The following is a 14949-nucleotide window of genomic DNA, read 5'->3' as shown; positions in this document are numbered from 1 at the left end:
TGTGTGTGTGTGTGTGTGTGTTTGTGTGTGTACACGTGTGTACTTGTTTTTGTTGCCTTTTTAGGACCGTTTCTGGTATACACACCTACCTTGTTAGGACCAGTAGTCCTAATGGGGACCAGAGACCGGTCCTAAATATGGTCGAACTCCATTTTTGGGTCAGGGGTTGGGTTTAGGACCAAGGTGTGAATTGAGTTTAGGTTAGTTTTATGGTAAATGATCAGGGTTAGGCTGTATAAATTACTGGAAATGAATGAAAGTCAATGAATGGTCCTAATAAGGATGGAAATACAAACTGTGTGTGTGCTAACCAAAATGACTCTGAGAAGCAACTGTTGCTGTCCATCAATCTGGGAGGGGTCAAAGGTCGTTTAGAGTCTATACTGTTCTACAGGGTGACTGACAAGTTTTTCCAGAAGTGGACGTTCCAGCAGATTCACCCCGAAGGTCAGACTATGTAATACTCAAAATGAGTCCCATTTCAGACTGTATAGACCTCAGTTAGCAGGTCAAAGGTTATTAGAAACAGACTGAACAGGTAGGKCTTGTTTTGATGGGTTGCAGAGTAAAAACATGTCACAAAAACAACATGAATTTAGTTAGTTTCTTCTGGACCTGAAGAGTTCTGGAACCAGTCTGTTGACCCATAACGCACAGCACCACTTTATCCCAGCCGTCAGCACGGTGGTGGAGGGCTGATGGTTTGGGCTCCTCGCAGTCGATGTGTGGACCATGAACTCCTCTGGAGACCAAAGAGTCCAAATGTGAGTCCATCTGAAGTCTGGACCAAACTGGGTCCAACGRGACCCTGATCCCAAACACAACAGAACCATTCCTGTTGTCGGATTTCTCAGTGCTGAGTAAAGCTGACTTTGCTCAGCTTCACCTTTAATATTGAACGAACAAAATCCAGTACGACTCTGTCAGCGCAGCTCACTTCCTGCTCATTGAATTTGTTCATTTTACCAAAACACAATACACCCCCCACCTGTCTGCAGGTGGACATGTCCCAGCTCGTTCAGGTAGAAGCAGGAACAAAATGGAACAATATCTGCCTGAAGGGATAATATTTCATTTTCCGTCTACAGCTGAGCTGTTTTTATTTATGGCACTGAAGTGTGTTCAGATAATCTCAGTGTGGACTTCTGTTTGTTTGAACCGTGTAGCGAATTAAAGCAGGTCTGTTTGGGATTTAATCCATGAATGAATGGATGTAGATTGTTTTTGTTGCACATCAGTAGCAACAGTACTTCCTTGTTGCACAGTAYTGAAAAGGGAAGTTACTTGGTTTAGAAAAACAATGAGATGTTTAATGCAGCAAGTTATTTTTCTGTTTAAAGTAATGTCCTCAAAGTTTAAGCTTTTATTTTGAAAACTTAGAGGTTCATTATGAAGCTCAATCTTAAAGGGCCGATAATGTGTTTCTCAGGCATATATTTAAAAACTATACCATAATAAAGTATCTATGTCACCTTCAGCTGTTATTAAAATGTTGTTTTTATGTTTCAATAGAAAATAAACGTATCTTCTCATCACTTCCTCTTCTAAACGCCTTGAAATTGGCCTCTGTCTCTTTAAGAACCACCCTCGCTTCTGTCTTGCCCATTTCAGTGCGGGGGGCGGGGGGGTGCGATCGCGGGGGCTGCCATGATGCAGTTGGCATCTGAAAATACATTTCCTCAAAGGTATTTTTGAGGAAGTATTCGCTCTGCCATGAGGAAGTTCGGCTTAAAGACACATCCCAGGGGTGTTTCTGGTCCCCACCTGTCATTTTGCTCCTCAGCATGGCTTCCTAAAAACGCTGCAGGATTTCTCAAACATGCATGAATGAGTCAAAGCAAGACTTTGGGCATGTTTTTTATCAGAGTATAACATTACAACATGATATAAAACTCAAAAAAAGTTGATTTTACATGATATTGCCCCTTTGAAATCCAACAAAAGAAGTGGTGATGGCTGCAATCTGGGCTGGATTTTTGGACTTCAAAGCAAATTAAACACAGATTMATGTCAATAATTATGGAAGTAAAGCTTAGTACCGGTAAATATAATAAAGTTTAAATTTTGACACTGTAGCTGTTTTTTTTTTTTCCTTCTCCCTCAGGAATCCTGGTGGACCGCACCGGACAGTTTTTCTACGTCTTCGTCGCCTGCAGCGTCGTCGTCGCCTCGTCCGCCGTCTTCCTCATGCTGTCCTTCCTCTGGCTGGATAAAACGGAGGCGGCAAAGAGCGGCCAGCTCCCTGCTCAGCCCGACCCGAGGAGGCCCGTGACCCACGCCTCCCCCGGTTGCCGGTACCGCAGCGTCCCCACAGACGGAGACAGGGACAAGGCTTCGCCCAACGGGTCCGAGTACATCACCAGCGTCTGAACCTGATCACCGTGCGTCACCGACACTTTGGCTCAAATGACTCACAAAGTTAGCAGCATTCGGCTARCTTTTATTTTGAAAAGCTTACACGGTTTGACCAAAGTTATTTACCAAAACGAACAGATGTGCACTTAAAGCAACGATGTGATTGTACTGTTTATCTGCTGCTGACACACAGGAGTCACCATTATCTCTAAATAACATCTTAAAATATCTCAAGCTCTTTGCTAGACATTTGCTGCAATCATCACTTTTATTTCTTTTTATTTTTTATTTTTGTGCTTATGAAGCACTTTTTAAAAAAGCAGGAACTGGATCTGACAGAGATGTCAGTAATGAAAYTTTAAGGATGAGAATCAAACAGCTTCTGGTTCTCCTCCAAGTCTTAAAATATGTCCATTAAATGGAAAAGTGTAGCTTTTGTTGATGTTTTTGCACAAACCCTTGAGTCAAAACCTGTACGTAAAGAAATTTAAACCAAAACAAAAAAGAATTTTAAGTTATTTATTTAAAAAAACAGTAATTATTTTAACTTTATCAGAGTTGATGAACATTTAAAGCCTCCCTGAAGCACAAATTATAATAYTACTACCACTGTGTTTTAACACCTGCATGAGAAAAGATTCACTTTTTATCTGCACTCAGATCAGATTAGAGATTTGTCAGATTATGTCGGCAAATGTTCAGATTAGATTGGCCGACTGATGAATACCTGAAACAAGGTGACTAAAAATAAAGCATATCAAACATTTATGGGCAGAATCTTTTCAATAAAACATTTTTATTTAAAAACTGAGTAAAATGTTTGTTTTAATGAATTAAAAGCTCCTCAGTGGTTTGGTTAAATCAGTTTTCATTTTCTCCGCTCGTCTCCTCAGGGTTTGTTTGATCGTTTTGCTTTTAGGTTTTTTTTTTTCTAACAAAGTTTTAAAATGAACTTCAGTTTATTTACATTTTGTTGACAGCAACACATTGGGAGGGAAGCTCCACTAAACGTCAATAAAAACTCAAAACCTATCGATCCTCTAAAGGTCTTTTTTTTGTTTTTTAGGGAAAAAGATAACAAAAAATGTGTTTATACTTTATTTATGGGAGAACTGAAGCCAAACTCAAACTACAAACATAGAAAATCAGAATTTGTAAAAAGTGATTCCAAAATAAAAGCTCTTAATTGCTCCAATATCAAGTGCAGAGTATCAGAGAGCCATCTCACTTTTTAAAACTAAATGTTAAATTAAACAGACGTCAACTTTAATCCAAAGTTGAGTTATTTATCCTCATGCCTGTATTTCAAGCCTCAACCTGCTGCAGAACAGAAAACTGAAGCTTCCACGCTTTGAAACGAGTATTTTTCACTCGTCTGTCAATACAAGTAAGATGAATTTATAAAATCTTTTTTTTCATTTATTCATTTAATTTAAAAAAGCAAAACAAATTCACATACAAAAAATACAAATCAACTATTAAACTTTAGCTGTTTGATGTTCAAATTAAAGCTTTAAACATGGCTCCTWCATATATAGTTCTGTTAAAAAAGGATCATTGAACCTTAGAAACCATTTGATTTTCACTCAAACTTGAAAAAAATTATTAAAAAGTTGGAATATTTCAGCAGCTGGGTGTTCGTTGTAGAAACAATTATTTTTAGAGACAGATCTTGTTGGGTTCATGTTTTTGTCCTTTTTTTTTTTTTGCATCAGATTTATCAAACATCTGAAAATAATCACCAACCCTTACAGATCAGGGTGGAGAAATGAAGCCTTGAACTTTTCCTGCACATCAATTTTATTTTATTATCAGAAACTTCAGATTCCTGAAGGCCCAATCAACTTATGTTCCAGATTAAAATATCATTACAAACTGTTTATTTGGTTTTTACCTCCTCAGAGCAGTGCCTTTTCCCCTAGCTGGTGTATTTCTAACRGATGACTCACCACCTCTCAATTTTTCTGACCTTATTCCATCTCTACCTGTGTAATGTTTTGAAACAATCACTGGCATGTCTCTATAAGCAGATTAAGTGATGAAAGATTTTCATCTCTTCTTCGGCTACTTTTCAGGTATCGGCTGCTTGCGGTGTTAAAGATAATTTTATTTCTCAGCAGAGGAGGTATTTGCACACTCAGATGCTGTTCTTGCTGTAAGCTAATTATATCTTTATAATAAATTATGATAGAGGGAAATAAATGTTGGAATATTAAAATGATTGTGTTTGAGTGGATTTGTTCTACTCAGTTTTGCAGTTTGTCAAAAGAATGAAAATAAATTCTGTATTTCTCCTTTCAGTGTATGTGTGCTGTATTTATTTTAATTTTTTTAATCTGGTATTTCTGCAGTTTGTAAATGAATTCAGTGGCCTGTCAGCATAAAAGTCGACAGATGAGTCTCAAGTGATTACTAAAACTTTTGTAGTAAAGATAAAATTGAAAAAGTTTCTCTTTTATAGTCAAAGTGATTAAAACACTTGGATAAATAAAGATAAACACGTTTGTAGACATGATAAGTGTTGACTAATGACTGTAGAGTCATAATAAAAAACATTTTTACTTTATGAATCTGTTAAATGTTTGTCTTAAAGAATATTTCAGGGTCATTAAAATGTCAGAGTGATGCTGACACTTTCAGTAAAACACAAAACCAATGGAGTAAATGACCAAGGTTCAGGGTTAATTGTATTATTTTAAGGTGAATACTGCTCAGCTAAATGGCAGACAACAAAACTAAATATCTATTAGAAATTATTTTTGAACAATGTGATGGATCAAACTGTCAAGGTGTGTCTTAAATATGTTCCACCTAATTTAAAACAGTTTCAGGTTATTAATATAATTTGATTTTATTTCATATATTGCCTATATATTTTAAGATATTAAAATTGTTACAATGTACCCAAATGATAAAACTAACATAAAATTGATATTTTTATTAATTTTTTTATTCTTATTTTTAATGTTTGTTGGCGCTTTTGTTTTTAAAARTTAACCGGAAGTTCGCCTTTGTAGCGGTTCTTGTGCACCGACGCCATCTTGTGGCCAGTCTGTGAAACGCCTGAAGACTTCTGCCATCTAATTCTGCTGCTAAAATATTATTATTTTTTCTTTATATGAATATAATTCTACATAAATGAAGACAAAATTTATTAAACTGTTTTTTATGACCTCGTTTCGAGTTTTTAACAAATTCGAGCCTGGTCTAAATCGGCCGAAAGTGAAACTGAAAGTTAGCCACGAAGCAGTTAGCGACAAGCTAGTGAGCTAGCAGTGACCTGTCCTGTGGAAACAAGAGGAGGCGGAATAAAGGTAAATTATCCGATCAGTGTTTGATCATGCATTAGCAGTTTACTATATATGAAGTTTGTCCAGGTGAATGTTAAACAGTAAACAATCTAATAAACGGGTTTTAATGTAAGAATGCTAAAAATGACAAACTTTGTTTTTATTTTTTTACAGGAGTCAGCTCAAAGATTTGATCTAATTAGTGCTGAAAACTGTTTGTTTCTGCAGGAAGGATGTTGGAGATAGAAATATACCCAAAGCTACTAAGAAACGTGTTTAAGCTCCTTTTTGTCTAAAAGAAAATCAAAGTGTTTCACACAGAAACCTTTGGGAAATGTGTGAATTCTGAATAACCCAGTGGTTCCCAAACTTTTCAGCTTTTGACCCACAAAATACCAGCAGCAGAGACCTGTGCCCTCAGCTGTTGTCAGTTGATAAACATTGTTTTCACGTCAAATAATCAAGAGCATGTAACATTATTTATTGTGCTATTTTTGTCTATTAAAATACGCTAATTTTATTATTTTGCAACAACAAAGGCAAAAAAAGTGCTTAGTTTTCTTTTATTTCTTTTTTTTTTTGTGTGTAATTAATTCAGAAATTATTTTCAGGACCCCACTGTGGCTCCCGACCCCAACTTTTGGAACCACTGTGCTAATCTAAACCTCTAAAGAGCTATTTATATTAAAAGATAAAAACAGATGTAGACTAAATGTTATTTGTTGTTCCAGGATCAGTGTTTTGAAGCTGAACCATCCTCCAGAGGAAAATGAAAGAAGTSATAATCTACGGATTATTCATCCTCTTCCTGGATGTGCTTCTGTGTTCGGCTCGGTGGGCCGGGCTGCTGCTGCTGGGCTGCTCCAGCTGTGGTGGTCTTACAGAACTGTGGCTCTTCGGACTGATGAAGGGGGTTTTCCTCCATGTTTGCGCCTCTGCTCTGACAGACGGAAAGCTCCGGACTGTGCTGTGCAGGTTTTCAGCTCTCCTCTGCCTTCTCCCTCCTGTGTTTGAAACCGGACGGATCCTTCATGCGCCTCCATCTGAGCCTGACTCAGGACCTTCCCCAAACCTCAGCTTRCTCTTTCTGGGCGCAGCGTCCTCGTCACTGGCCTGTGGAATTTGGGAAAATTTGCTCAGCGGAGATAAAAACAAGGAAAACGTCAAACTGGACACTAAACGAATTCTCATGAGGGTGCTGACGTATTTCAAACCAGACTCGCTTTATCTGATCGCAGCTTTCAGTTTCCTCATTTTAGGAGTTTTTTGTAAGTTTGAAATACTGATATTCTACTTTATCTGACATTTGGTACCAGTTACTGTTATTCTATAACAAATATAAAACTTTAAGCAAATATTTATTCTTCCTAACAGGTGATACATACATCCCTTTGTGTCAGGGGAAAGTTATTGATATTCTCAGTGGTCAAGAACTTCAAACTGGTTTTGGTTATGCAGTCGGGCAGCTGGTGCTGATTTCAATTGGAAGGTAGTGAAACAAAGCTGTTTGCATTTTAAATAAAACATATTTAATTGCTCATTTACTGTCTATATCTAAACAAGAAATTTTCCCTGCATCCTGACAGTGCGCTGTTCTCTGGGATGCGAGGAGGAATCTTCATGTGTTCACTGGCCAGACTGAACAAGAGGCTGAAGCATCTGTTGTTTCACAGCCTCCTGCAGCAGGAGGTGCACTTCTTTGAGGAGAACAATCCAGGTGAGAGCATTTATAAGTTTCCTGTTAATATATAAGGAATATGTGGGTCACCATTGGAAATAAGTTGGGTCGCAGGTTACAAGTAGCTGTTTTGTAACCAACAATATAAACTATTTAGCCAAWAAGAAATAATTTTTGAAAGACACTTATCAGAGTAAAAAGAAAAGAGCTAACAGGTTTGCCGCACTTCTTATCCTAACACCACAGTCGTTTTTTTCTCAATTTTCTTCAACTAACAAAGTAATGTCCTGTAAATGTAGAGTTATCAGGGTTCATGCAGGGTCATAAAAAACACCTAAAATTTGAAAATCAAAATTTTAGGCCTAAGAAAGTCTTTAAAATGCACAGATTTTCATCCAAGGTCTTAAATTTAATTTTTTTTCGAGTCTTAATTCTTTTACTTTCAATCATTCCCAAGAACCGTTGGCTGCATAAATAAACAGAGTAAAGCGCYGTAATCAGAGGTTGATGCAGTCTTCTGTCATCATTAAGAGCTAAGTTTGCTACCGCTCTCTTTGTACGTTTTAAACCTCAAGTCCTGTGATAACTGCAGGCAAAAAATGGCACAGTTTACTTCCATATTTTCATCCTTATGCCACTACAACCCATCGCGTATGGCGGTTTGTTCACCTGCCAAAAAAACACAGAGTTCAGTCACGTCCAGTGCTTGTAGTTTAAACATGGGAAAGTTTGTTTTTAATGAGACTATATGAAGGTCTCATGGAAATAATCATTTCATTAAAATTATTTAGTGTTCTTGTATTAAAATTAAGTATTCTTTAATAGCTAAACTGATAGCAATAAAAGGTTTCTATGTTAAAATTTCTGGGACAATTTGAATGTTTCTGTTAATGCGTCGGTTTGGTCTTAAATGTCATTCCTAATGGTCTTAAAAGGTCTTAAATTTAACTTTCTGAAACTTGCATGAACCCTGTTTATAATGTTTTTCATGTGGATATACAGTGGGGAAAATAAGTATTTAGTCAGTCACCAATTGTGCAAGTTCTCCCACTTAAAAAGATGAGAGAGGCCTGTAATTGACATCATAGGTAGACCTCAACTATGAGAGACAAAATGTGAAAAACAATTTGAGAAAATCATTTTGTCTGACTTTTAAAGAATTTTTTTGCAAATAATGGTGGAAAATAAGTATTTGGTCAATAACAAAAGTTCATCTCAATACTTTGTTGAATATCCTTTGTTGGCAATGRCAGAGGTCAAACGTTTTCTGTAAGTCTTCACAAGGTTGGCACACACTGTTGCTGGTATGTTGGCCCATTCCTCCATGCAGATCTCCTCTAGAGCAGTGATGTTTTGGGGCTGTCGGCGGGCAACACGGACTTTCAACTCCCTCCAAAGGTTTTCGATGGGGTTGAGATCGGGAGACTGGCTAGGCCACTCCAGGACTTTGAAATGTTTCTTACGAAGCCACTCCTTTGTTGCCCTGGCAGTGTGCTTGGGATCATTGTCATGCTGAAAGACCCAGCCACGTTTCATCTTCATTGCCCTTGCTGATGGAAGGAGGTTTGCACCCAAAATCTCACAATACATGGCCCCATTCATTCTTTCATGTACACGGACCAGTCGTCCTGGTCCCTTTGCAGAGAAACAGCCCCAAAGCATGATGTTGCCACCCCCATGCTTCACAGTTGGTATGGTGTTCTTTGGATGCAACTCCACATTCACTTTCCTCCAAACACAACGAGTTGTGTTTTTACCAAATAGTTCTACTTTGGTTTCATCTGACCATATGACATTCTCCCAATACTCTTCTGGAACATCCAAATGCTCTCTAGCAAACTTCAGACGTGCCTGGATATGGACTGGCTTAAGCAGGGGGACACRTCTGGCACTGTAAGATCTGAGTCCCTGGCGTCGTAGTGTGTTGCTGATGGTAGCCTTTGTAACATTGGTCCCAGCTTTCTGCAGGTCATTCACTAGATCCCCCCTTGTGSTTCTGGGATTTTTCCTCACCGTTCTTGTGATCATTTTGACCCCACGGGCTGAGATCTTGCTTGGAGCCCCAGATCGAGGGAGATTAGTAGTGGTCTTGTATGTCTTCCATTTTCTGATTATCGCTCCCACAGTAGATTTCTTCACACCAAGCTGCTTGCCTATTGCAGATTCAGTCTTCCCAGCCTGGTGCAGGTCTACAATTCGGTTTCTGGTGTCCTCCGACAGCTCTTTCGTCTTCACCATAGTGGAGTTTGGAGTGTGACTGTTTGAGGTTGTGGGCAGGTGTCTTTTATACTGTTAACGACTTCAAACAGGTGCCATTAATACAGGTAATGAGTGGGGGAAAGAGGAGCCTCTTAAAAAGAAGTTACAGGTCTGTGACAGCCAGAAATATTGCTTGTTTGTAGGTGACCAAATACTTATTTTCCACCATTATTTGCAAAAAAATTCTTTAAAAGTCAGACAAAATGATTTTCTCAAATTTTATTTCACATTTTGTCTCTCATAGTTGAGGTCTACCTATGATGTCAATTACAGGCCTCTCTCATCTTTTTAAGTGGGAGAACTTGCACAATTGGTGACTGACTAAATACTTATTTTCCCCACTGTAAACTCACCTTCGTATATTTGAACATTTCCTGAAAAAATAGTTACATCTCTGTCTCTGCAACATTTAAATGTTGCTTCATAAAAGTAAGAGTTGGTTGTCTTCTTACAGGAAAGCTTTCGTCCCGTCTGCACAGTGACGTTGACAGGATGGGCCGCACCGTAGCGCTCAACGCCAACGCCACGGTCCGCAGCGCGGTTAAAACCATCCTCATGCTGAGAGTGATGTTAGGTCTGTCGTGGGAGCTCACGCTGCTCACCTGCATAGAAATGCCTCTCCTGGCAGTGATGCAGAATAAATACATCAGCTTGTACAAGGTGGGTGTGAAGAGAGGAGGCCCGGAAGGCCAGCAGTCAGAAACCGACGGGAGTGATGTTTCCTCCTGCTTCTTGTTTCAGGAGCTGAAAGAACAGACTCAGGAATGTCACGCTCAGAACAAAGACCTGGCCTCTCAGACGGTCAGCGGGATTCGAACGGTCCGCAGCTTCCGCGCAGAGAAAGACGAACTGAGGAGGTATGACGTGGCTCTGGACGAGCTGTGCGCCATCAAGAGGCGTTCAGGGATCTACAGCGCCGTCCATCTGTTAATACGAMGGGTACGACGTATTGTCTGTCCAGATTACACAGATTAATCACAGTGTTAATAAGCCCTTTCTTTGCTCGTACATCCAGATGGTTTCTCTGGTTATAAAGACGATCATGTTGATTCAAGCTCGCAGTCTCATCTCCTCCGGTCAGCTCAGCATCGGGAGTCTGGTCTCTTTTTTCTTGTACCAGAAGCCCATGTCAGTCAATTTAAAAGTAAGCCGTCATGAATATTTTACACGTTGGAGATGTAATTCATATGAAAAGTTTTTTTTTTTTTTTGATGGAGGATTTATTTTTCACCACAGGAGATTATGTATTGCTACGGAGAGACGGTGTCCACAGTTGGAGTCATTTCCAAAGTGCTGAGTTATCTCGACCGGACACCGAAGTGTCAGAAGGAGGGAGACCTGGCTCCTGAGAGCCTGGAGGGCAGAATCGTTTTTCAGAACGTCACTTTTAGTTACCCTTCTTCAGACAAACCAGCGTTGAAGGTAACACTTTAATACACAGTTTCTGTCCTAAACATTGGCTGTTGAACATAAATAGGTGATTTTTTTTCCCCACTTGACGTTTCCTCCTCAGTCCGTGTCGTTGGAGCTGCAGCCGGGGAGGATCACAGCTCTGGTGGGTCCCTCCGGCGGTGGAAAGACTTCCTGCGTCAGCCTCCTGAAGAGGCTTTATGAGCCTCAGGAGGGTCAGATCCTGCTGGATGGAGCGCTGCTGCACCACTACAAACACAAATACTTCCATCAGAAGGTATGCTTTACTGCGTCATTGAAGGGATCCACGATTAGTTGTAACATTAGACTTTATTTGATAAACATATATTTTGCGTGTAAAATAATCAGTAAAAATACTGTAGGATGTTCAATTTTGTAAATTTTTTAAAGTATATTTTAATTAACTCAGCCTGTAACTGAAAATATAGATGGAGGACCTCAGTTTAGCTTGTTAGTTTGTCATGCTAGTGCCTAGCTAATACTGTACATAGAAGGCAATACAGCATCAGCGCTAATGCTAAAGCTAACAGGCATCTGAGGTTGTTCCATGAAAGCAGCTCTGTTGTTCTCCATCCATATTTTCAGTTACAGGCTGAGTCATTTCTACCTTCTCCTCTCTGTCAACGCTCTCTGGTTTCATTTAAAAGAGTCGATCGTCAGATATTGTCCAAGACTAACCTTCAGGGTGGATATAGCTCGCTAGCAGCCTCGCACCGAGGACCTATCCACATCATCATTTACCCAGAATGCTTTGTGTGTAAATAAAATGGCTCAGTCCGTGTTAAAATATAATTTTAAAAATTGAGTTTAAAAATTATAAAAACTAAACAGCCTACAGCCTTACAGTCTTTATTTTACAGTTAAACCCAGAACTCTGGGTCTGAAGTTGAATTGGACCTGAGGCTCACTCGAAGGCATCCCAGAAGGATAAAACTTTCAGTTTTGACAACGAATGTCAGGACTAATTTAAATGACTTCAACTTTGTTTTTGTTGTRCAGGTAGCGCTGGTTTCCCAGAATCCTGAGCTGTTTTCTGGTTCTCTGAGGTCCAACATTGAATACGGTCTGAAGGACTGCACTATTGAGAAGGTGGAAGAGGTTGCAAAGAAGATCGGCGCTCATGATTTCATATCAGAAATGGAGAACAAATACGACACCGGTACAGGACAGAGTCTGTTTGGATTCATAAACTTGAAGATATTTCAGTACTGAAAGAACACATTTTAAATGTCCTCACATGTAGAGAAACTAAATTCTTATTTTTATTTAATTTTTTTACAGATATAGGCGAGCGTGGAGGCAAACTGTCAGAGGGACAGAAGCAGAGCGTCGCTGCAATCCGAGCTCTGATTCAAGACCCGCGGGTCATCATTCTGGACGAGGCTACGAGTAAACTGGACGTCGATGCAGAGCAGGCGGTGAGTTAAAAACACAAACCTAACAAAGAGAGACTCCTGGAGCAGCTGAGAGCAAACACACCAGTGGTTTGACAAAACAATTTATGAATCTTTTTATTTTACTTTCAACTGGCCCAAAACAACCAAAGAGTTTGACCAGTTTGAGTTCTCTGTCTTCTTTATTTTGTCCTTGGAGGAGCTGAGAAAGCAGAGAAACACCCCAGAAGGAGCTCAGACATCGTGTTTCTTAATTTAGATCTGAAAATAGCTTCTTGGGAGGATGACAGAACCTGCAGCTGCTACTCATGGTTTCATTTTCCTCGACAAGCAGGCTTAAAAAAAGAGCATAATAATAACACAGTCTGAGGAAACTGTATTTATCAGTAAACTTGYCGTAATAAAGGCAAATAACCAACATCAGACGATTATTTTAATCCAGAAAATGTGCAGAAAGTGGAGTCTATCCGATATAATTACATCTAGAGTGAAAAATCATTAATCACAAGTTTGAACAAGAGAAATAATCCCACAAAAATCCCATGTCAACCCCAGACCTTCACGTCTGTTTGATGATCCGGCTGCATCATTTCTCAGGTGCTGAGGGAGGTTCTGGCCCACGGGCGGACGGTTCTGGTGGTGGCCCATCAGCTCAGGATCGTGGAGAAGGCCGATCACATCGTCTTCCTGGAGGACGGGTCGGTCCAGGAGGAGGGAACTCACGAAGAGCTGATAGAACGCAAAGGAAGATACCATCGTCTGAAGGAGGAGCTGTTCTCTGAAAACCCCTGAAGGTTTTCTGTTTGTAAATATTTATCCCGACTGGATTCTTTCCTCAACTTGTTCAGATGTTTTTACTGCAGGTTGGTTTTGTACGAGCGCTTCAAATTGAAGACAGGAACTCTGCTGACATGATGAGTTAGTGTTTTAACAAAGCTTTGTTTTTAATGAATTTTAAATTCTACTTAATGTGAGATGTTTCTGATTTTTTATTTTTTCGCCATCAGGAATCTTTTGCCTACATRAAAGGATAMATTTAAAGCAATATRTKTACAYACACTAAAACAAACTTTACTTTTTATTTAAGTTGCAGAAAATGAAGCAAAACATCAAATCATTTTCCAAAAAAAGAAAGAAATATGAATTTATATATTCCCAATATGTRCTCCTTATTCAGAAACTGCCAGTCAGTTTTCTTAAGTGTTCTCCCAGCTCTGTCCACCTGCTGCTCCAACTGATGCTGAGGAGCTTAGTTCTTGGCTCCACTCCTCCTGTCAGACTGTACTGGATACTGTGGCTCCTTTAAAAACCAAACAGCCTAGAACTAAACCTAAACCATGGTTTAACGAAAGGACTCGAGCTGTCAGACAAGAATGTCGCAGAGCGGAACGGAAGTGGAGAAAAGACAAGCTGCAGGTGCACCTTCAGATGTTTAGAGACTGCTGGCGTAATTACCAGGACACAGTAAAAATGTCCAAAAAKGAACACTTCTCTAWCGTAATTCTGTCTCASMSMCAMMMCCSSYGTKYTCTYTAMTACTATTGACTCTTTCCTTAACTCTCCTCACACTGCTGGTTTAGAAGCATCTGTTCAGCTTTGTAATAATTTTATGCAGTTTTKTATTGATAAGGTTACCTCCATACARGCCTCCATTTTACACCCAGACTCTGAYCCCTCTGTGTGTAAGCCCTGCTCTGTGGTTTTTAATCAGTTTGAACCAGTGTCTCTGTCTCTGTTAGAGGATATGGTTGCCCAGATTAAGCCCTCTGGTTCTCCATGTGACACCCTTCCACCACATTTTTTTAAAATAAGTTTTCCCTTGTTTTAGGCACTTAGTTCTTGCCCTTTTTAACAGTAGTTTGTTATCTGGTGTAGTTCCTGCTAATTTTAAACATGCTGTGGTGCACCCCCTGTTAAAGAAGCCTGGTCTTGATCCCACTGTACTGGGGAATTATAGGTCCATCTCCAAGCTACCTTTACTGTCAAAAGTTTTGGAAAAAATTGTTTACATGCAGCTAAAATCCTTCCTAGACGAACATAATATCATGGATGTGTTTCAGTCAGGTTTCAAAAYTCTTCATAGCACTGAAACAGCCCTGCTGAGAGTTTATAATGATATTCGTTTGACATTTGACTCTGGTGATCATGTTATTCTTGTTTTACTGGACTTAACTGCTGCATTTGATACAGTAGACCACAGCATTTTGTTGATGCGTCTAGAGCACCAGGTAGGCATCAGTGGCACTGCCCTGGAGTGGTTAAGGTCCTACTGTATCTGGCAAACAGAACATTTTCAGTAAAAATTGCAGGATTTGAATCCTTTTCTGCTCCTCTGTCATGTGGGGTTCCCCAGGGTTCAATTTTRGGGCCTTTGCTTTTTTCTTTGTACATCCTGCCTTTGGCTTCAGTTTTTAGAAAACACGGCATCTCCTTCCATTGCTACGCTGATGACTGCCAAATCTACAGTATATACCTCTAAGGCGAGTTCATTAAATCTCTTTTAGCATATCTCGATAATCTTAAAGCCAGGATGGCCCTAAAT

At 39.5% G+C, this 14949-nt stretch overlaps 2 protein-coding genes across 2 annotated transcripts in view; both read left to right on the top strand.

Annotated features, from left to right (window-relative positions):
- Positions 1–4660, top strand: part of slc16a5a (solute carrier family 16 member 5a) — a gene marked incomplete at its 5' end in the record, with an annotated part of 16477 nt that extends 11817 nt beyond the window's left edge. Inside the window, 1 exon segment of the mRNA XM_014014792.1 lies at positions 2105–4660. Within this exon segment, the coding sequence (XP_013870246.1) occupies positions 2105–2370 (266 nt within the window).
- Positions 4661–5402: 742 nt separating this feature from the next.
- Positions 5403–14295, top strand: tap2t (transporter associated with antigen processing, subunit type t, teleost specific). Its single transcript, XM_014014786.1, has 12 exons — positions 5403–5669; positions 6377–6913; positions 7020–7134; positions 7232–7362; positions 10037–10242; positions 10324–10521; positions 10598–10726; positions 10819–11004; positions 11096–11269; positions 12013–12172; positions 12295–12431; positions 13005–14295. Exons 2-12 carry the CDS (start codon positions 6415–6417, stop codon positions 13197–13199), a joined length of 2130 nt encoding a protein of 709 aa, XP_013870240.1. The 5' UTR covers positions 5403–5669; positions 6377–6414; the 3' UTR covers positions 13200–14295.
- Positions 14296–14949: the final 654 nt, after the last annotated feature.

Source organism: Austrofundulus limnaeus, unplaced genomic scaffold, assembly GCF_001266775.1.
Source record: "Austrofundulus limnaeus strain Quisiro unplaced genomic scaffold, Austrofundulus_limnaeus-1.0 Scaffold119, whole genome shotgun sequence".
Classification (NCBI taxonomy): domain Eukaryota; kingdom Metazoa; phylum Chordata; class Actinopteri; order Cyprinodontiformes; family Rivulidae; genus Austrofundulus; species Austrofundulus limnaeus.
The sequence above is the reverse complement of the archived record's forward strand: the minus strand, read 5'-3'. Positions and strand labels throughout refer to the sequence as shown.